The sequence below is a fragment of the Eutrigla gurnardus genome (genome assembly GCF_963514095.1).
Source record: "Eutrigla gurnardus genome assembly, chromosome: 19".
Classification (NCBI taxonomy): Eukaryota; Metazoa; Chordata; class Actinopteri; order Perciformes; family Triglidae; genus Eutrigla; species Eutrigla gurnardus.
The window spans coordinates 3,992,040-4,015,670 of NC_139930.1; the positions used below are offsets into that span (position 1 = coordinate 3,992,040).

Consider the following 23,631-nt stretch of genomic DNA (forward strand, 5'->3'; position numbering starts at 1 on the left):
AAACAACTATGGATGTGCAAGTAAATTGCTGGTAAATATGGGCTTTAATTAAATAGGTAAGCCTTTAGTGATGGCCGTTAGGCTACGTGTGTGAGAGAGAGAGAGAGAGAGAGAGAGAGAGAGAGAGAGAGACACACACACACACACACACGCACACACACACACACACACACAAACTGATCTTTTTATTTTTGTTGAAAAGCTCTCAAATTGATAGTTTGCACCCTAGTGGCATAGTGGTGTAGTGCAGCCATGCTGCATTCACGGTGCTTTACTACATGTTTATGCTACTCTTTTTATCGCCATGTCAATCTATCTTTAACGTCTTTGACGGATTGACTAGGCCGTCAGACCAGAACCAGGCTGGTATCATGTCTTCTGAACCAGGAACAGTCTACAGACCACCTGACAGTGTGGTGGTCCGCTTTCAAGGACCGTCGTACGGAAGTATCCCAGAAGCAACGCTAAGTCAACAACTTTCTGTACATACATTTTATTCCCAATTCAATGTCTGAAGCTGAAAATACAGCAACATATAGCAATGGCATGAGAAGAATAAGTTATCAAAATAATCACAGACTGATAATCACAACCCGGTGGTCATCTTTTTCACAGTTACAATACTAGAACATTTTTACACAGAAAAATAAAAAATTACATGCGATGTCCCGTAGAACACAATCCTCATTGGAACTGGTAAAAACAGAAACCTGTTAGTTTAGACGTATACGAATATCAAAACGATTGAAAGAGGAAAGTGATGAAACTTGATGAAATACTTCATGAAAAATGGAACGTGGTATGTCATGTACAAATCGATGCTAGCGTACATTATATTTGGATCAAATGTATTTGGAGAATCAGTTGTAGAAAAAACAAGGATTGTAAATGTGTGATGTCTGTCACTGCGTTTCAACTAACTGCATTTTGGAAAACTCAGCGGCACGTTAGTGGAATGATGCTGAACTCTGACATTTATTAAAGAGTTAAGAAGTTGAGGGTTCAGATGAGCTCACGACAACAGACTGTACAGGAGACGTGGACGTCGTCGTCATGACGTCACCCGTTGGTTTGTTAACTACAGTTTTGAAGCCTCATTATCTTCCACCTGTGGTGCAAGTGACCATATTAGGACTTTGGAGGAGCGACGGGTGGATCTGAGGAACACAAGCGGCAGAGCGGCACCCTTACTGGATCTGGTTCCATCTGGATTCTGGTGTGAACGTGTTAACAAAGTTAGCTTCCATGTTCCCTTCCTTGTTTAGCCTTTCCTCTGACACTGGCAACATGCACCACACATTCTCCACTGCATTCCTACACCTTCATACACCACTGATGCTGACTTCCACACCTCATTATTTCTATGTTTGCACATTTGTTTAATAAATGTTACTTTTGTTTATAAGTTGGTTGTGCATCTCTTTTGTTGTGTGAGCCGGCTGTAACATGTTGCAGTAAGATCCAGTAAGATTGCTGCTTCGGATGTCGCTCTGAAGCTTGTATTCATCGGATCCACCCGTCGCTCCTCCACAGTCCATATATGGTCACTTCCTTCACTGGCTGCAAATAATCCAAAATGGAGGCTTCCAAACCGTAGTCCACAAACCGATGGGTGACGTCACCATGACGACGTCCACTTCTTCTACACGGTCTACGCTCCATGTTGCCGTGACGTCAGGTGGGTTTCTGTTAGTTTCTGGTTGAACTCGGATGAGAACATTTCAGCAGGAACACGATAGTGATCATGCTGAGTGTCGTCACGTCATTGTTACCTTGATATCCTGGCATTGGCCAGACATGATAACCGCTGACATACCTCAGGTTAGGGTTTGTGACATGAGAATAACAATGAGTCTGATGATATGAATTAGTCAGCTGTATACGTGCAGCTCCCTTTAATATCTCTGGAGTCACAGTCCTCATGGCCACTATGTTACAATGCTTCACGCCTGACAGGTCTGCTACGTGCTACATGAATCCCAAACAGCCAATCCTGTCTGCTTATTTCATCCATAAACAATTCACTTTCAAGGAAATGTATCAAAGCGTAAAATGTTCTATGTATCGTGATTCAATTTGATATTTTTTTGGTACACAATGACATACAGCATATTATCAATGTACTTCTTTTAAATGCACAGACAAAATCTGTTAAAAACAAACCAAAGCAGAACAAGTGTGTCACGTTTGAGGTCTTTCCCGGAGTCGGATGATCCAGATCAGGATCACCATCATCCAGATCAGCTGGTGAAACTGCTAGCGGCGCTCTTCTTACAGATCTGTACCATCATTTTTGAACCATGCTAACTTCTCTAATGTTAAAGGTTTATGGAATTATTATGTTGATGAAACTGTCTCGTGAATTAGGTATCAAAGGTAACGTATTTTGTGGTGGGTCAAAAGAAGACTTTCACCCCGGACACCGATGTTAGTGTCCCTTTCAAACCAAGTACTTTTTATGCATTTCTGTTTTCTTCCACTTTTACAGTCATTTTCCACCAAACCAGGATGTTTTTTTTCATGTTGCCTGAACCTAACTTAATTTTTTGTTTCATTTTGTTCGTTAACGTGTCTCTAATTGGCACCGCTTCACACTAACACTAACTCTCCTGAGTGAAAGACCTGTGTTTGTGAACCCGTCCACCACCCTGACCCTCCTTTGAAGGTCTCCTTCCTGTCTGAGAGTCTGTGCTGACCAGCTGCCCCTCTTCATGTCTCCTAGAAACCCCCCATCACTCTGAATTGAACATGTAGCTTATGCATTATCCATCACTGTCAAATAGAAGTATTGCAAACCAGAGTCACATCCCAAATATTAGGCCACTACAGCGGAGTGTGATGAAGCAGCAGTGGGAGGACGCAGGCTTTAGTTTTATTCTTCTACATTACATGCAGGCTGCCAAACCTCAAAGTGAGGCCGAGTCACACCCCGTCCAGCGGACCCCCATAAGACCTTCATTTTTGTAAAAAAAAATATGTTCGTCAATGACGAGAATTGTACGTTTAGTTACACACATGATGTTTGTCAATTTAACAGAATTTTGCAAGTCAAGGCATTTTGTCATCTAACCGTTGAAGTATGAGACCGTGAAAATACATAATTAGAAAGGAAACGAAAAGGGCATCTCTCTCTCTCTCTGTGTGTTGGGTACCAGGATGTAACGTTACTATAACAACAGGTCTCTCTGTGTGTTGGGTACCAGGATGTAACGTTACTATAACAACAGGTCTCTCTGTGTGTTGGGTACCAGGATGTAACGTTACTATAACAACAGGTCTCTCTGTGTGTTGGGTACCAGGATGTAACGTTACTATAACAACAGGTCTCTCTGTGTGTTGGGTACCAGGATGTAATGTTACTATAACAACAGGTCTCTCTGTGTGTTGGGTACCAGGATGAAACGTTACTATAACAACAGGTCTCTCTGTGTGTTGGGTACCAGGATGTAACGTTACTATAACAACAGGTCTCTGTGTGTTGGGTACCAGGATGTAACGTTACTATAACAACAGGTCTCTCTCCTTCTTTCTCTTCCTGCCGATAAAAAGAGTCGCTGGATAAAACACACCAGCTAAGATAACGTACATTAGTGATGGAATGTTGCTGAGTTAGCTAGTTAGCAGGACAAGCTAACAGTTGTGTGTGAGACCAGAGATGTTACCCGAGCGGTTTCATATTAAACTAAATGATACGACAACAACCTGAGACTTTCTGGACTCACAAAAAAGGATCTCTTAAATGTACAAACATCATACGTGTAAATCACACAGGATCAAAACAAGTGTTGTCTCTTACCGTTGACTATCGTACATATTGTTCCCAACATAAGGTCCCACAGGGCTACTCAGGAAGGGGCATCACTTCTGATGGAGGTTGTTGGGGTCGTATGAAGCCTGCAGACAGAACTCAGGGATTTTCATACCTTTTGAAACAAAACCTATGAGCTTGGATGTAAACACCGAGAGTGTAACCTCATGGACACACATGTTCGTCTATACTGGACACGCTCAGATGAAGTGAATAGTGACCTTTACATCCGACTCCGGTCAAGACATTAAACAAGGATATGCTACTAGCTTTAATTCTACGTACTTACTGACGTTTTACCCTTCAAACAGCATGTGAGATGAAACAGGTGATGATATTAATAGAGGATATTCATGGTCTGGTGGTGCTTAGAGCCACTTTTCTGCTGGTACAAGAAGAAGAAATGGGCTCCGTCCTTTATTAAAGGGCCATACTAGTGAGTTCATCAGCCGTTGGCTTCCACTGATTTTGAAGTCAATGAGCAAACCCGTAAAACGTGCTTACCTCGACACCGTTACAGCTGCAATAAGCTCATATTGGTCAATATATCGGACTGGCATGCTTTGATACATTAAAAGGGGATTTTCCAGAGTGTTAGTTCATTTTCCTTCGTGAACAATACAGACAATCAATTCCACATTCTGAAACACAGCAGCCTGACTTTCTTTGATGTTCAACACGTGAGAGTCATGTCTGCATTCAGACAATAATACTGGAGAAACAATGCCACTCGTTGAAGAAATCCTTCCCAGTAAAAACAGTCCACACTTGTTTTAGTCCAGAAAGAATGAAAAACAACACAAAGAACATTCAACTCGTGAGTTCCTCAACGTGATTACACTTGACACATAAATGCTTTCTTTACCGTTTTACAAGATTTCTTGCCAACGTTGCGTTTGATAATATCATAAATAAATGACAGTTACTGTGATTTACAACAGGGAAACATTAGAAATATGGCATCTATTAGTAAATGTTGAATTTCATTTACATCGTTGTGTTCTACTCTTAAAGGATCATTCTGATTGATTACAACTTGGATGTTTGCCTGGCTTTGGACTATACCAACCAACACTTTATTTGGGTTATCTAAATTATTTGATTTCAAAGCCATGCCGCAACTTTGAGTCTGAAAAGTGACTTCAACCTGCATTCTCTCTACTGGCCATCAGGGGGCGACTGCCCTGGTTGCAAAAATGAGTCTGACTGCATGGACGTCTAAGAGAAACCCGACTTCTCACTCTGCTATCTCAGTAAACATTGTAAACATGAGTGTATGGTCTCATTCACTGGTATCAAAGCCGTAGTCCACAAACCCATGGGTCACCACGCCCACTTCTTATTTACAGTCTCTGGAGAAGCTGAAGCAGGAAGTAGCTCTGGAGTTAAGGTCATTGACCCGTCAGACCTGGGTTGACCTGGTCCCAGTGGCAGTAGATTAAATGGGAAATCCCAGGACATTCCCAGACCGGATGGGGTGTGTAATCCCTCCAGGGTGTTCGGTGTCTGACCTAAGACCGTCTTCAACCGTCAGACAAGCACTTCCACTGAAGCATGAAGGTGCCAGTGATAAGTCATCACAGGTACTCGTCGGATGCTCAAACACCTTTCAGATGCTTCGCTCCCTCCTCAGCATGCTCACAAACACCTACGTCAGGCGGTCCTGTAACGAGGTCCAGGACTCAGTGTACAAACTGCTCAGAGAGCGGGGGATCATGCAGACCAGACCGCCTCAGGATGTGGCGTTTAATGTGTCCACACCTGGAGAGTACACAGAGCACTTGTTCACACCAAACGGCAGGGAGATGTTTCACGCTGTGCTGTCGCATACAAATCAATGCAAAGATGCGACGATGGACGTAAATTTGCACCGCGTGGCACGATTGACATGATGTGGCAAATTCACAAAGACGAGTTTAAATATTTTAACTCAAGCGAGAAGCAGCCTATCAGCATCCTGACGTTACTGAATCAGAAATGGAGGAAACAAATCTCCTGTGTCTGTGGTCCCCCAGAGGTCTAGATAGTAGCTCACATTAGTCCAGAGACCAGACCAGACTATGTGGAGAAACCAGAGACCGTCTGTGGTCCAAACAACAAGGTCTCTGCTGTATTTATGTCTAGATGATGTTATTTTATGTGTTGATGGAGCAGCTATAGTGTTAGCATAGCCTAGCACCCATCAACCAGACTCCAGACTCCGCTGCTACATCTGCATCTAACGAACAAGAGCCCCCATATTTGATGTCCAGTAATCACCCTGGAGAAATATTTATTATTAATGCTAGGAATGACGGCCAAACCTCAAAATAAATTCAAATCCAAGTTGCAATAAAACAGAGGGATCCTTTAAATTCCACGTTTAGCTTCTGAAGCGGGTTCTTTAACAGTGCCAGTGCTGATGGAGTCTTCCCTTCCTCCACAGTCCTTCAGCTGGAGATCCGGAGTCAGACTAGGTTTTAGGGTGGCTTCCCACCAACAGTCTCTCTGAGGAACGGCTTCCTGCAGCAAAGATCATGAGTTCCCTTTGATGGCCAAACTGTCAAAAAATAAACTCTTTTACAAATAAATACACTATTTACACACATGTGATTGCTTTGAATCCACTCCACCAGCAGCCTGAGCACGCCTGCAGCCGTCTTCTACTCTACTCTACTCATCATCCGCTTGTTCACTTTCACGCTGTTTGACAAATGGTTTCATTTGTTCTGTAGAAAATAAGGAATTGCTGCTATTTGTAAACCTTGTTATGTACATCAGCAAACCCGTTTCCAGGAGGACGGCCAGCTGAGGTAGCGAGGGAGTGACCCGACCCCGGGCCGCCTCTTCACTCCACCCACAATAAAGCAGCTTCACGCTCCACAATGTGTGACTTCTGTCTGGCTGATGAAGACTCCGGTCCATTCTGCTGCAGCGCTGCTCTTCCATGGTCGTAATCCTTTTATGATGGATCAGAAGTCGGTGACGTTGTTGTGACGTTGTGACGTTGTTGTGACGTTGTGACGTTGTTGTGACGTTGTTGTGACGTTGTTGTGTGATGTTGAAATGCAGGAACAAAAGAAAACAGTAGCCGTTTGCCGAGTGCAGCCACGTGTACGACACCGGCGTGGTTTCCAACTAGAACCCTGAGCTCCATTGAAGGCTGAGTAACACTGGTCTGCAGACCCAACATCCACATCAGTCACATAACACTGGTGTCCACGTTGGTGCTCTGATGGCTCCGCCCACACGGCAATCCAACATGGGGCGAAAGAAAGAAGAAAGAAACGACGTGCGTGCTCACATGTTTTTAGCAGCATGAAAAATGACAGTGGACGAGGAAGTTTGAGAGGAAGTAAGAAGGGAGAACCTCACCGCCGTCTTCCACTGACTGGGTTACTCCACGTTACTGTGGGGGGAGAAGACGTTGGCAGTCACACGTCCGGTAATAAACAGCTTCTTCTCGACTCTCCCGCTTCAGTAGACGCCATCAAATCCCACCGGCTTCCATTATTTAGTCTATTCTGCCCAAACTAATGGGTTTGGCACAACAGTGTACCTGGCTGAGGTCTCTTCTCATTCAAACGACATGAGGTTTGCTGGTATCTGTTGAAAGAATAGAGATATTAGATATATCAAAATGACAAACGGGGGAGAAGATCCACAACACCACTCGTATCCGGGGTCGGGTTTAGTCCGGCTGAATGGAAGCCTGGATGTTTCCTCCCTCGCTGCAGGTCTGAACAAAACACTCACACTCGGCTGAAAACAAGTTTCAAACCATCTCTGGTCCAGTTTGGTTCAGTGGTGGTGAGAATATGACCCGACCTCCATCCGACCCGACTGGAGGAAGCTTGGCACCAAACTTCAGATCAGCATCACAGGGACATTCCTCATTAATATGGTCAAATCAAATAGTTGTTCCTGGACATTTTGAAAAAGCCCTTTTGCTTTGGTTAAAGTACTAATTACCATAACATCCATAAATGTCATTTGGACAGATAGAAATCTGTTCAATGACGAGTAAACAGAAGGACTCCTCTAATAGACATTCACAGCTAAAGATCATTCGCCTTATTGTAATTTTACAAATGTGTCATTTCATTTATTCATCATTTCAAAACAGAAAAGGGAAGTTGAATTGTAGAAGTATGTTTGTCTGAGATCCAGGCTATTAATGCATTTAAATACTAATCTAAGTCTTCAGTGTGTAATAAACTCTTCATGTCTCCGTTGTTCAACTATCTCATCCTTATGTTTCCATCTCCGTTCATCCGTCTCTCCAGGACAAAGAAGTCGTTGATGGTGATTACTGAACTCACCTGAGGTCTACTGCTCCTGCAAGCCTCCTCCAGGTTTTTGTGCCAGATGATCGCTGAGAACCTGGACCCCGTCTGGAACTTGTAAACATTGCCTGTGAAGGGACACGGATTGTTATGTGAGGTGAAAGGAGGGACGGAGACGAGAGCCGGAGCTGTGGCGGGGGCGTGGGACTGACCTTTGTCGGGGTCGTTGAGCTGGAAGATGTTGGGTCTGGCCGGGTCGTCGGGCAGCACCACCATCCATCCGGTCACACACACCTTCTTACAGGGGCTGGACTTGTACTGAGGACGGGATCACAGGATCACAGGATCACATTGACAGCAGAGAGGGGGCGGGACATTTCTGAAAACACACTCAACGATCGACTCATTACAACAGAGTGGGCTAGCTGACCAATCAGAGCACACTGGGCTTTTTGGGAGGGAGGGGCAGGAGCTCAAACAGAGCGTTCCAGAGAGAGGCTGAGGAGAGCTGCTGCAGCAAAGCCTGATGGGAAAATGTGTGTTCTCCAGGTTCCTGAGGCAGCGAGGCCGCTGAACACCGTCAGCAGGTTATGAACTATGATAGAACCTTGTAACGGTGTATTTTTACACTAGTGCTGATTTCTACCTCGAGCACACACCAAGAGGAAATTCCAATCAGTGTTGCCATGGTAATAAACAACTTACATGTTTCCTCTCAGAGGCCCTCAGGGATTTGGCTCCGTAGAATAACAGTGTTGATCCAGACAGGCTGATCCAAAACCTGGTCCACGATGACAACTGCAACACAGCAGAGACACGGGTGTGCTGAAAACTCACGGATAACGTTCGAGGGAAACCAGAGTCACGTCTCAAAGACCACCATACCTTGGGCTTCCGGCCCTCCTTCAGCAGAGTTTTCCTTCGCAGGGGCCCTTCAACGGTGACGCTGCCGGCCTCGCTGCATCCATAGCAGGAGTTGGCAGCAGTGGAGCTGACGAGATGCAAGGACACGACACATGATGAATGACTGGAACAGCGTTCCGTGTGCTACAAACACATCCTGCACTGGTTTAGATTGATGTGTTGTGTTTGTGTGATCAGCATGGTGGCATGCTGCTGTAGGTTTGGACCGTAGAAAGTGTTCCAACTATGTTCAACTATGATCAGAAATCCCCCCTCCATGTTAGCGGATGGGACAAGTATTCCTAAAGAGAGTCTCTGTCATTTTAGGCATTACATATCCATATCCATTTGCATGTTTTTCTGATCATTTAAAATCAAATGGGTTGTTGACCTTGATACCCAATCACTACTCTGCAGGCTCTGGCTCCAAACACACGACATGGCAGCGCCCACGTCTGGGCTTTTCTTCTGCTTTGTACAGCGGGGGGGAGTGAAGACGCGGCGTCCATCTTTATATTCTACTCTGGATATTATTACCACTTTTGTACAATAAATGTGGAATGAAGCAAAGTGGAATGAACACATCGTGGTGTGATCACACGTCTTCTTCTATCTTCTGGGAGAGACAGCGTGACCAACACTGACTTCATGCGTTCGCTTTACTTATCGCTGGATGAAACCAGTCAAACACAAGCCAAACATGAAGCTCCTCTGCAGTGATGTCACAGACTGGAGGTCATTACTCATGATGTGTGTGCAGATCTGTGCTGATGCATGTGGTGGCCAGTGTGGAGCTGCGTGGAACCGTCAAAGATTCAGAGTGGATTTGAACACCTGATCTGAACCGTCTCTCCCTCTGCTTCTCCATCCTCTTCTATGAAAGGTATTCTGCTCTTCTTGTGAGAAGACTCATTTTGCTGAAATGGAAATCTCAGGTTTTCTTTATGAGGGTCTTCAAACTAATTTGGGAAACTTCTTTCATTTAGTTAAGAAACTAAGCTGATTGATATTCCAGACTGTGTTTTTTTACTTGTGTTGTCACCATAGCAACTCATTGTCGTTTGTACTATACTGACACCAGTCGTTGTAGTTCTCTGTATGGACCGTGACTCTCCTGCTTCCACTGTACCTGTAAACGTAGCTGCGGCTCCGGGGGGAGTTACGAAGCGGGACCCTCCAGTTGGGGCCCAGTGTTGCGTACATGCGGCCCCTGTTTGTCACACATCGTCACAGTCAGTCTCAATTTAAACTTTTACAGTCATGAGATACAAACATGATCAATCCCAGCCGGTTTCTAATCTGCCACTCAGACAGAAATGAAAAACATAGATATACAGCATTATTACTCTACATATAACGACATTTAATGTTAGCGACAGTCAAACACATTGATGTTTCATGTATAATGAATATGCAGCAGGCAGATACTAACGTTTAAAGTTTAAAGGTCTATATTTGTATTCTTCCTTAATACTCACCACGAAACAAATGTGGATTAATCCACAGCTGAAAGTAGTCCCCCAACTAAGTCATTATTTCCTCCTGTTTGTTTCCTAAAAACTACAGTTATACACAAAATAAACTGTGTCTTTAGAGATTTACAACTTCAGTGTTAACTAATCGACTTGGAGCTCAGAGGTTTTTTCATGGGACTCATTGATAAGAAAATAAATAAACCAAAGCAGCCTCATTATTTGACAGAATCTGACTGTAGACTTGTGATGACTTTGAGGAGGTGACGTTGTTTAAAGGTGATCAAAGTGAAGGATATAACGTGTGGTGATGCTCTCACCTCTCCATTCCAGGTGACAGCTCCTCCCCAAAAGAGCTTTCACTGCTGCCTGTCAGGGAAAACAGGAGGAAGGAAGCTAATAAGCTCATTTGTCATTTGTATAAGTATGATCAGTGTGGAAGAAATACGTTGTTGAAGAAAACTTCAGTCGGGTTCCAAAGAGCAGAGATTTGAAATGAACCTGCTGTCTGTGGGAACCGAATGGTGAGGAGAATAACAAAGGCTAAAGCATTCATTTCTGTGGACCAGTGGATGTGAGCAGCCTGAACTACTTGATATTACTACTCTCTAGAGAGCTGAGTGGTGCGGCACAGACATACCTAACGACAGGCCGTTGGACACGGATGTACTGTGTGGATCGATCCTGACGGGACTCTGAGACTCCAGGAAGCTGTCGTCCAGCAGGTGGCGGGCTTTCTCGATGGGAAACGTGGCGCTCCTGCTCTCCGACATGCCGTACTGACACATCATACTGAGGACGGCGAGGGAAACACACGGGTCAAAGGTGATGCGATGCCTTTCACACTGTCTTGTGTGAAAGTCTTGTTTCTTTCCCATCAGGCTTCATGTCATATTACCAGTGACACCAGGCTGGGCTGTGGCTTATGTTTGAGGTGGACGCTTCATGAATAAGTTGTTATTATCTAATAGCAGCTCATCCTCTGCAGGTCTGCCTGGGCCAAAACATGGTTAGAATACGTTGTGTTGCTGTGTGTTGGCTACATGTACAGAACAGTGGATAGAACTGTATTATTAGTAGGATTATAGATCATGATAATACATATTATTATTGTCATAACTATCACAATAATGATCCTGAGGAAGATATGTGATAACATATAATGAATAACTGTAATAATAATAATAATAATAATAAATAATGATGATGACCCTGAGTAGGATAAGCGATTATAAATAATGAATGAATGAAATAATAATACTAACATATACATATATTATAAATAATAATACAAATATTATCGCACCTTTCAAAACTAATCTTACGAAGCAATTCTCAAACAAGGTCAAAAATACAAAAACAGACGGCAAATACAAATAAACAGCTCAAAGTAAAGATGCAGTAGCGTGTGTTGTTTCCTGTTCCAGAGTCAGTGTTGTGCTGTCGGCTCCCGCTGCTAACTCTTACAATTCATTTAGAAATGTTGGATGAAAAGGCATTGGGAGTTGATGAGGAAGTTTAGTTGCGTTGCAGTTGCCCATGGCTGCCACCAGAGGCTCCACATCATATCTAAGCTGAGACTCCAGCATGGATTCAGATGGATGCTATTTGTTGTATGAATCACATCCTGAACATCCCTTTGGGAAACGCCTCGGAATGTGGTACTCACTTGTTTCCCAGACTATGGCTCTTCCTGTGGTGAGAGGGAGGGGGGGTGGGGATCCGAACCCCCACTGAGGCATCAGGGCAGGTGGGCCGCCGGTTGTACCTCATAGAGGCCGATACCTCGGACAGACCTGAAGCACAGAACACAAGTCATCACTGCCACACGTCTATTATACAACAGAGGAGGTGTGATTGATTACGCCGTTACAAACAGATTCTACATTCTTTGAACAGAAGAGAGAGCTCATCAATAAACTGTGATATAGAGACGATCGGGTCAAGTCAGGTTTGTGAGCCTCTTCTAGTCTCCACGGTAACATTGATTTGCAGCTATGAAATTAAGACAGTGACTGCATCTACATTCTGAACCGCTGACACAGGAATTCTCCACAGCTGGAATCGGACGTGTTACTAGAGCCAACAGATTACCGGGTGAACCAGCGTTGGGATCGGTCCAGACTTCACACGTGATAGCACTTCCATAAATGTTTTCCTTCTGTCACTTTTTGTGCATTTTAATATTAACCCTAATAATTGTAAATGAAAGTGAGGAGAACGCATGTTCCCGGGTCAGGAGGGGTCGCTGGCCTGGCGAGAACACAGGGCTGCAGCTGTGCAGGGTCACTGACTGACAGAATGACCCCAAAACCATTTACACACAGAGAACTTCCATAATCCAGTTCCCTTTCATGGAGGGAAAAGTCTCATTTAAATGTCACCCTTCCCATCAGATCCAGTAGATGGAGCCAGTGAGGCACAGAATGAAAAAAAACAACATTATTCCCCTGAGGAGCCGGTGCCTTCATCAACTGTACAGATTTATCTACATGTTCTCTGTAAGGCGACGGTGTGAACGTGTGAAGAGGTCGCTCCATATAATCCTATCAGCAGCAGCTGTCTGCCAGGATCCTGCTGTGCTGATTGGCTGCAGGGCTGCAGTGTTATCCTGTGAATTATGTGGCAACGGAGCCTCTGAGTCACTGCGTTCCCTCTCACTGGAACACCACTGGGAATATTCAACCAGCTAGACGTGACCAGTTTGGTCCGAGCAGGGCAGTCGACGCTCCTCACGCTGGGCTCGGAAACACGCCTGACTTGTGTGAAGTGATTTCACGGTGTTAGCCGTGGAGGAACTGCCCCGACATCCAGACAGCTGTGCCTGCTGGGTATTTTGTTGGGGCAGCGTATATATTCCCACTGTACTATGGAATTTGTTCAAATTACAATCTTTCCTATAAACAAGAGGAAAATGTTGACTCATCTGCAATTTGGTAATCATGAAACATATGTGGTAAAGTCAGAATTACAGCAATCTGTGTAATGTGGCGGGATAATGTGATCCCTCTGGGATAGAAGCCGCCTTAACACGGCTGCTTAATTACTCCACTATTAGCTTTTAAAGACACGCGCTGGATTGGGTCGCTGCAGCTTGCTTTCTGCACACTCAGCAGAAAAGTGCCCTATTCTGAATACTAACTGAGGGAACACAAAACGTTTCTCCTTTTCTCGTCACATGCGGACACTTTGTCAGATTATTCTACCGTTGTGTTGTCGGGGACACAAGATCGCACTAGAAGCCTTCGAATGGTTCAGAATGCTACAGACACTTTCTCAACTAAAACTACTACATTTGACCAGCTTTAGCTTCCCTTTACTGGTTCCTGATCCACCTCAGACCACACTTGAAGGTGAAACAATAGACCTTATATAAGAAGTGAAGTGGACGTCGTCACCCATTGGGTTGTGGACTACGGTTTTGAAGCCTCAAGTTCAGCATTTTGGTCGCCACCATCTTGGATTTTGGCTGCCGCCATTTTTACAACCAGTGAACAGAAGTGACCATATATGGACTGCAGCTGGGGGGGGGGGGGGGGGGGGGGGGGGGGATCTGGATCCATCTGGATATTGATGTGAAGCTGCTAACAAAGTTAGCTTCATAATTCAAGGTCAACTTTAGAGATAAGTGTTGAAGTCATCTTAGTAGCTAACTAGCATTGGTAGTGACCTGTCAATCAGCAGGTAGCCCCGCCCCCTAAAGCATCCCCTGCTTTCTGGTCAGTTTGACTCTAAATGAACTGGATTGAAGAAGACTTGAAACTAAAGACTGAGACCATAAACTCATTTTTACAATGTTTACTGAGATAATAAATCAAGAGATTTCTTTTTGTAACCCTCTGATGGCCAAATGAACAAATATGTAAATGGAGCCCTTTCCTGATCCCCTCAAACCTTGTAGAACAATCAGGACTCTCCACCTTCATAACACAGGGCTCCTGTCTGCCCCAGAGAGAAAAAGGGAGTCAGCAAACCAAAGGGCCTGTTCCTCCCGGCCCCCCTTCCTCTGGAATAACCTCCTCATGAACACCAGACAGTCTGACTCTGTCGGGGTCACTCATCTCTGTGCCTTCGTTGCTGATGAGAACACTGTGAACTTTCTGAAAAGCCCTTCATCTCTAACCCGTTAGCTTGTGTCCTCTCTGTTAACTCAGTCTGTGTGCTGGACCATCGGCCGGCCCTGGACCTCTCTCCCCCCTGGCCATCGGAGCCTCATTCCACATGTTGGATCTGGATCTCCGTCCTCCACAAGATCAGCATCCCCTCGAGTGTCTCTCCAGGTTTCCATGGTGGAGAGGAGAAACACCCACAATCCTATGAGCACGATGCTTCTCCGTCCCCAGATTTTGAAATAGGGAATAACCTTGTAAACTTCCAAATGCAGAAATCCACCGAAATCTGTTTATGAACAAGTTAGGTAGGCTTGAGGAGATAACAGCTGTTTGAGTGAATTACGGGTCGTGTCTTACGGTTTGGTTTCTGTTTAGTTTGAATGAGGTGGGTTGTTTTGTGCGATCGGCGATGTAAAACTGATGTGGTTTTTAGAGCATATGTTTTGCACATTTATAAATTATAATAATTGTAAAAATCTCTGATGATTTTATTTAAATTCGAATATATCAACATGTTTTGAATCAGAATATATATCATTTTATATTACTTATTGATTGTAAATCATGTTAAACCAGAAAGCAGTCTTGCCCGACTCGGAAGGACTCGTCCTTCCCAGGAAGCATCCTTGACTTTGAGAAACACTCAAGGTCTCAGATCCTGTACAGACTGTAAAAAAGACACCAGAGGCTAACTTTTGATTTGAAATAAAATTGACCTGACAGGAGTTAGCCAGACTGAGGTCTGGTTTCAGTCACAACGCTTCCCAAAATAGATGATTAATGGAACCCAACCAGTGAAATGAGCTAATATTCTTGGGACGATCGCAGCTAAAGTCACTACCGGGGGGAGGGGGGGGGGGGGGGGGGGGGGGGGGTTGCTTCCTGTTTACACACAGTGATTTATGAACTTGGTGAATGTCGCCACCATGTCATCCTACACTCGCTGGTCGTATGGAGAGAATGAGTAAACTGAATTGTCTGGCAGTTACATGTGTTTATACTGACTGAGACAACAAGTGAGGACCGTCCTGTTATATAACGGTCATCTGACATCATGAGGAGGAGAAACCTGCGGTTATCATGGCCTGATAAGACTCCCATCGATGGGTGAGTTCATTCAGAACGCCATAACTAAAGGTTCATATCTACATTTATTGTGCACACTAATCTGCTGTCCATACAATCTACTGACCTTAATATGGAATGTAACCAAGTACATGTACTCAAGCTTACTTCAATACGACTCTGAGGCACTTCCTTTGTGGGTTCATTTTAATTCACACTTTTTCCTCTACATTCATTACTTCACATCAGCTTTGAAAATATGATTCATATGGAGAAAAAGCATGAATTAAATGAACCTTTTTTCAGGGATTGAAGTCTCATTCATTGTCATTGTGAAACACAGGGATGCACAAGGAAATAGAGTTGCAGCCTATTTGCTATGGAAGAAAACGAAAACCACCTCATTTATTGTCGGAGTTCACTTCTTTCAGGTCCAAAACCAGACCCTAAACTAGCCTACTCAACAGTGTATTACAACATAGAATGGTGTGTCAGAGTGAGAAAAACATGTCTCGATAAGAAAGAATTATATTGTCATGATAAGAAAGTGAGCACGTTTTTTCATCCCGGTGACAGAAAGCACACGTTCACCCCGAGGCCAAACGTTTCCCTGCTGAAGCTCCGACACATGTTTCCGTCCCGATGACTCACTGATGTTCTGTTTATTATAGCGACTGCAGCACGGTACACTCCTGGCACTGAACCAGGCTTTGAAATTAACATGCATTGAAATTGAAACCTTTCCTTCCGTTACTGCACAATCTCCTCCGGTCAGTCCAGCGACAAGCACATAATGACTCTACAAAGATGAATTTTTCTTAATAATTACATACTGTCTGAAATGTAAATATATGAAGTCATGTGATAAGTGGTGGCGAGGGAGACTATAGCAGTTAATAACCATTACAAACCAATCCCACCATGTGGCTGGCCAGCCTGCGAGTCCATGGAAAAAGATCAATGTGTTCCGTCTCTAAGGACACGCTGAGGAATGGCCGACATGTTGTTGCTATTAGCTGCATCGTTAACTTGCCCTACGACTTAAAGCTCAAGTAAAAAATTAACTGGTTTAACCAGCTATGGATTATATGACTTCATTTATCTGAAAATAAAGCTGTAATTAAAGCTGATTGTTAGTTACACCGAATTGTGGAGCCACAGCATGTCAAACGGATTTTTTCGATCTATCCCGTCGGCGGTGTGGTTTCCTGTCTGCCAGGCTGACGGAGCCGCATTCATCAAACTACATACATACAGAGCTGTAGGGGGACCTCACCGATAAACTTCCCACGTTCCCCTCCAGCATCACGTTTGAACGTGGCGGTGAAGGTGGGTCAAAATACGCTCCTCACAGGCGTAGTGGCTTTCAAAATAAACTTCTTCTGTCTTCACAGGAAGTTAGGTTTAGGCAACAAAAGCATTTATGTAGGAGACTATGTGGAGGACTATATAGAGGACTATGTGGAGGACTATATAGAGGACTATGTAGGAGACTATGTGGAGGACTATATAGAGGAATATGTAGGAGACTATGTGGAGGACTATATAGAGGACTATGTGGAGGACTATATAGAGGACTATGTGGAGGACTATATAGAGGACTATGTGGAGGACTATATAGAGGACTATGTGGAGGACTATATAGAGGACTATGTAGAGGACTATGTAGGAGACTATGTAGAGGACTATGTAGAGGACTATGTAGAAGACTATGTAGAAGACTATGTAGAGGACTATGTAGGAGACTATGTAGAGGACTGTGTAGGAGACTATGTAGAAGACTATATAGAGGACTATATAGAGGACTATGTAGAGGACGATATGGAGGACTATGTAGGAGACTATGTAGAGGACTTTGTAGGAGACTATGTAGAGGACGATATGGAGGACTATATAGAGGACTATGTAGAGGACGATATGGAGGACTATGTAGGAGACTATGTAGAGGACTATGTAGAGGACTATATAGAGGACTATGTAGAGGACGATATGGAGGACTATGTAGGAGACTATGTAGAGGACTTTGTAGAAGACTATGTAGAAGACTATGTAGAGGACTATGTAGGAGACTATGTAGAGGACTGTGTAGGAGACTATGTAGAAGACTATATAGAGGACTATATAGAGGACTATGTAGAGGACGATATGGAGGACTATGTAGGGGACTTTGTAGAGGACTATGTAGAGGACTTTGTAGAGGACTATGTAGAAGACTATGTAGAGGACTTTGTAGAGGACTATGTAGAAGACTTTGTAGAGGACTATGTAGAGGACTATGTAGAGGACAATGTAGAGGACTTGGTAGAGGACTATGTAGGAGACTATGTAGAGGACTATGTAGGAGACTATGTAGAGGACTATGTAGGAGACTATGTAGAGGACTTTGTAGGAGACTATGTAGAGGACGATATGGAGGACTATTTAGCTCATCTGCTCAACTAAAAATGTTATTGAAAAGAAAATGTGGAGGCAATAAGCATATTTTCCTAAATGACTAAAGTAATTGAAATACTTTGTGACTGCTTGTGTTGTGATGCTCTGCTCACAGTATTTTGTCAACACAGCTCATGAATTTGTCTCAATGACCATCGGTGATGGTTGTACACTACTTTTCAAGAGGAATTGTGGGATACTTTGCGTATGATTGTCATATATATATATTAATTCTCACTATACAATCATAACTATTATCTAAATCCTTACAATTTGAGCTAATCTGTTAACTAATCTTGTAATGATTCCTCTAATAACCCAATCATTTAGAGAGCGTGAATTTTTCCAAGGCATTTTTGGAATATTGCACCACAGTTGCAGCCGTGCTGAACGCCTTCACTGTCACGTGAGCAGATAAGAGTACAGCTCACACACAGACGGCTGCATCTTTGATGTGGCTCTGTGTTCATCCCTCTCCATTACTCTGACCTACATCCACCTCTTGGCTTGTTCCTGCTGCATGACATCACTGCAGACCACTCCAGCAGAACCCCTCCAAACCACCGGCACGACACAAGAAGGGAAAGTGAAGGAAGTGGACTGGCCCTCTGCTACATGTCCTCATGGAACGTTTCACTCAGCTCCCACTGCAGCAGCCTGTCTGCAGCAGCCTGTCTGCAGCTGCCTGTCTGCAGCCTCCCGGCCTCCACAGACAGGGAAGGGAGGACGGAGGCATGATGGACGTGACACTGACAGACCAGTGTGATTGTTTGTGGAGTCCACTCAGGACGGTCACCTCACTCTCTGCTGTTTTCTTTTCCACCCTCATCAAAATATCATTAATCCAGTGTAAATACAGTAACCTGCTGGAACTAACTTAACCTGCAGAATGCTATGGTGATCATTTATCATTGTACCGTGGTCCAAACACACAGTACACCACATGCAAGGCATTTATCAAACGGCTTCTCAGCTTAATGCTCATGAAGGGAGCCTCAAGTTATTAAATAGGGTCATTGCATGAGAGTCCCACCCCTTTTGGTCAACCAACATGGGACCGTAATTTGTATGGTCGTCAGTGGCAAGAGACAAATCTTTTTTTAATAGGTTTGAATTGTGCCATTAATTACACATGATGTTGGCCAATTTAAAAGATCATTGTCACGTCAAGAAAGTCCCAGTTTGTGGTGTAACTGTTGAAGTATAAAACTGTGAAAATACTCAATTAGAAAGAGTAAAAGTCTTAAGTGAAGCCTCTCCGAAGTTTGTTTGTGTTTTGTCGAACGATGCAACGTTACTCACTTGCACTCACAACAGGTCTCACTCAATGAAACTAACAACAGTCGCTTGATGAAACACATCAGGTAAGATTACGTTACAATTGATGGAATGTAGCTTAGTAAGCCCGCTAGCAAGCTAAGTTGACAGCCCTGTAAGTGACGCACATTGCTAGATGAGAAATATAATTCACTGAACGGTTTCACACAAAATGAAATTATATTACAACAAACTTCGACAAACAGGGAGCTTACCATTACATTGGCAAAACGTATTATCCCTTTGAACTGTGGAGTACCCCAAAGTTCAGTTCTGGGTCCTGCTTCTTTTTGTTTGTATTAACATGAAACTTGCTCTGTGACAAATAATGTATAATCATAACTTTCATCACTATGCTGATGACATGCAGTTAATGTATCTGTAAAATAAGGAATATACGGAAGCCCCGATTTATTTTTTTGGAGGCAATGTTGACGAAAAACTATATTTATCTCCAGTGTAGGAGAAAAATAAAAAGATAGACAGACTCAATTTGAGCATACAATTTTCTGGAAACATTTTGTTCTGACATAAAATAATGTAATCTAATAATCCCAGAGAAAATGAAGGTAGTAATAAAAATAGACCCCTGGAATTCAATAAAGGCAAACCATGGGAAGACTATTCAACCAGTGTAGCTCTACCACATGTTGGTGTCTTACCTGCCAGGTCCTCTTTAGAAGAAGCGATGCGAGGGGAACTGTTGCCAGGTTCAATCTTCAAAGACAGCCTGCAACACAAACAGTTTCCATCAGACACACCACACTGATGAATAAATACATCACGCACTCACTGATGTGATACCAATTCAGATTAATTACAGTGTTAATCCGTGTATTTTAGGATTTCACAAAGCCAACTACAGACCTTTTAAACATGTCTCCTATTTATTTAGCCAAGATGATTAAAGAGAAATCACAACCAGCCAACAGTATGTCTCACTGGGCATTACTCAACTGAGTAATGACGTTTCCAACTGTTTTCATCATCTGTTGATGTACAAGGTTGGTTGAGAAAAAGGAATACATGATCACTTGGTTCTGTGAGTGTTGGGTTGTAATCAAAAGACAAGGAGTCATCCATTAAATTCACATTTCAAGACAGTCAGGACAGTATACCTGCCAGTTTTAGGTTGAAATAAACTTTGCATGGATTTATATAACAATCAATGGAAGCTTCTACTCAGTTAGATGTATGTTACGCTAGTTACCAGTGTGCAAATCGCTGAGTGCTGCCAAAACACTGGTGATGAACACATCCTATGAAGAAACAGACAAAGGACTGGGAAGATATTGGGGGAATGATAAAATAATTTACATATTTAAATAAAGAGACATAGTGTCTCTCTTTTTTACTCTCTTTTTAATCTAAACTTGTTTTGAATTGACTACTATCCCTTGTGTTGTTTTAGTTGTTTTAAATGTTTGTTGTGGTGTTGTAATTAACTCTGTTGTGCTTTTGCACTTTGGTCAACTGAGGTTGTTTTAAATGTGCTTTATAAATAAATTGTGACTTGACTTGACATTTGTTGTTAGTTGTGTTATATCTGCCCCTCCATCATGGATTACCATAGAGCCACAGAGATCCCCATGGTGCGTTCTAACGTAACAGCTCAATTGGTTCTAGACGTAAATTAATATAAAGTAACTGCTCAAAAACGTTGTTGTTAACAGATTTACAGATATAAGGTCCAAGGCATATATATATATATATATATATATATATATATATATATATATATATATATATATATATATATATATATATATATACATATATATGATAATCAGAGGCAGTTTGGTAGTTTTATTTTAAAATACATTCATGTTCGGCATATCATGGACCTTAGATCATTTTGTGATGGAACATTAAGTCAGAATGATGTTGAAGTGTGATCGCCAGAGCCGAGCCGAGCTGCTGCCGTCACTGAGAATAATAATGCTAACAGACAGTTTGGAAATAATCTCTCTTACTGTCAGCACTTGCTCCGTTTGCATGAGGAACAGTCCAAATGTATTTAGCTCCTCGATCGGATTCTGTCACTCACCAACACACATGGAAGTATTCATTGAAACGCTGCGTGTGGAAGGAACTATGGGTAAAGTAGTCATTAATGAGTGAGGGTGGGTTTGGTTTATGGATGTCTGTTATAACAAGCTGGTTCCAAAGAAGAACAGAACGGGACTTCAAACACAGTCTGTCATGTGTAGAGTCAACATTACATCATCCAATCAGCCTAGTTTCATCTGTGCATCTGTTTTCTCTGTGGTCACTGAAGCAACACTGTGTGACCATCTCACCATAGCTGCACCATACACACATTAGATCCATGACTTATGTCCAATGCTTCCATCATCATAATGCATTTCTAGTCAGTCTCTTGAGTGTGACTCCACACTATCTGACCTTTTTTGTTTCGTTATTTATATGGATCAGCTCATCCCATAGATTTACTTGTCTGAGAATCATCATGTTTTTCTGAGGCGGTCCCACAACGTGGTTGGATGTCCTTCCCAGGTCAACATTCCCAGACAACCTCTAAAGGAAGGTGTTCAGGAAACATTCGGATCAGAAACCGAACCACCTAAACCGGCCCCTTTGGATGCAGCTCTACTCCAAGATCCCTCTGGACTCTCTCGACTGTTACTAACTCGACTCCTCCCGGGATTCTGGCTGTGCTTTCCTGTCCTGTAGTGTCTGCCGTGGTCCTGGCTGACACCGACTGCTACCGGGCCTGATTTGGGTCATGGAGGCACCATACTGTGGTTCCACCTGCCGCTGTGTTGCTGCTCAACATTGACTGCTTTCCGATCTACAGCGACATATTTTTCTCAACACTGTCGCGCTGTAACACCTTTGAAAATGTTCTGTTCCTGCTCTATGTGTATGTCACTTTGTTTGTCAAATGACACTATGAATACAATTTAATAAAAGGTTGTGGCTCAGAGGTAGTGAGCTGTCCTCCAATTGGGTTGGTTTTCCAATCCCGGCTCCTCCAGTCCGCATGCCGAAGTGTCCTTGGGCAAAATACCGAAGCTGTTGGCGTGTCGATCCCAGGTTTTGCTGTCTGGTTCGGTGGGATCCCTCCAAACTACAGTATAAAGCTGAACTGATCAAAATCAATAGCATCAGTCTCATCGGTGTAGATCCTTTTAGTTTTAAAAAGGAATACTGATAAGAATAAAAGCTAATGCAAAATCCATTATGGTTGTAAAGTTTTGTTGCCTCGGGTAAAAGTTTGATCCCACTGACGAAGGCCAATTTCTCCACTTCATCATATCAAACAATGAAAAGTGATGCAACACATCACCGTTCTGCTTTCCACCATGTTGGACGTAGCCAGCTGACCCCAGAGCGACTCTTGATCTCACTCTTTATCGACTGACCGAGCTGACGACTCGCCAACACAGAGCAGGAAAGCTCTTCTCACGTTTCAGCTCAGATTCAAACGTCTGGAAAGTGGATTTCCTCCCTGACGGGTCTCAGTGTGTGCAGGTTAATGATGCCCTCTGAAAGCCTCTGGCCGTCCCACAGCTCCCCGCGGGCTGTTTGTCTTTCTCCACTTGCACGTTTTGGACTCCAAGGCCGGTCCTCTCAGAAGACGGATAAATCAAAAAGACTCGGCCATTGTTGACTCGATACGGAAGGAACATTATTTCTAAATGTTCCCAAAATTGGGAGGAAGAAGCCGACATTTACTCTCGTTACTGGAACAAAGTGGTTGTAGTGTACTCTATTGAGTATTATTAGAAAAGGTTTTAATTTACTTAGTTATTCCAGAGCTCCATGTTCAAAGAGGTGACACTTCATGCTGGGTGAGAGTCATTGGCACTTAGCAAACGGTACATTTTTTACACAATATTGCAATAAAATGCAGGTTAACATCATTATGTGTTATTAGTCTCATCATTGTATCAGGTATAATTACATTAGAATAACCTCACGGTTGTTAAACTGCAGGTTACTGTTCAGTACTTCAGTTAAAGGTTAAAATGAGTTATGTGACGTCACAGTGACCTTTGACCCTAATTCTAATCGGTTCACCTCGGAGTGGACTGGTTATAGTGGGACAGAGAGCTGAGTGGACTGGTTATAGTGGGACAGAGAGGCTGAGTGGACTGGTTATAGTGGGACAGAGAGCTGAGTGGACTGGTTATAGTGGGACAGAGAGCTGAGTGGACTGGTTATAGTGGGACAGAGGGGCTGAGTGGACTGGTTATAGTGGGACAGAGGGGCTGAGTGGACTGGTTATAGTG

General features: G+C 43.3%; 1 protein-coding gene across 1 annotated transcript in view; it reads right to left on the reverse strand.

Moving 5' to 3' along the window:
- Positions 1–475: 475 nt before the first annotated feature.
- LOC311030308 (ras-specific guanine nucleotide-releasing factor RalGPS1-like) overlaps positions 476–23,631 on the reverse strand; it is a 110,458-nt gene continuing 87,302 nt past the window's right edge. The window contains exons 11-20 of the mRNA XM_084035972.1: positions 20,038–20,105; positions 12,118–12,244; positions 11,089–11,240; positions 10,769–10,817; positions 10,106–10,186; positions 8,959–9,064; positions 8,779–8,871; positions 8,286–8,391; positions 8,110–8,201; positions 476–7,393 (exon numbers count right to left, since the gene is read on the reverse strand). Of these exons, the coding sequence (XP_083892098.1) occupies positions 7,364–7,393; positions 8,110–8,201; positions 8,286–8,391; positions 8,779–8,871; positions 8,959–9,064; positions 10,106–10,186; positions 10,769–10,817; positions 11,089–11,240; positions 12,118–12,244; positions 20,038–20,105 (904 nt within the window). The 3' untranslated portion in view covers positions 476–7,363. The remainder of the gene's footprint in view (positions 7,394–8,109; positions 8,202–8,285; positions 8,392–8,778; positions 8,872–8,958; positions 9,065–10,105; positions 10,187–10,768; positions 10,818–11,088; positions 11,241–12,117; positions 12,245–20,037; positions 20,106–23,631) is intronic.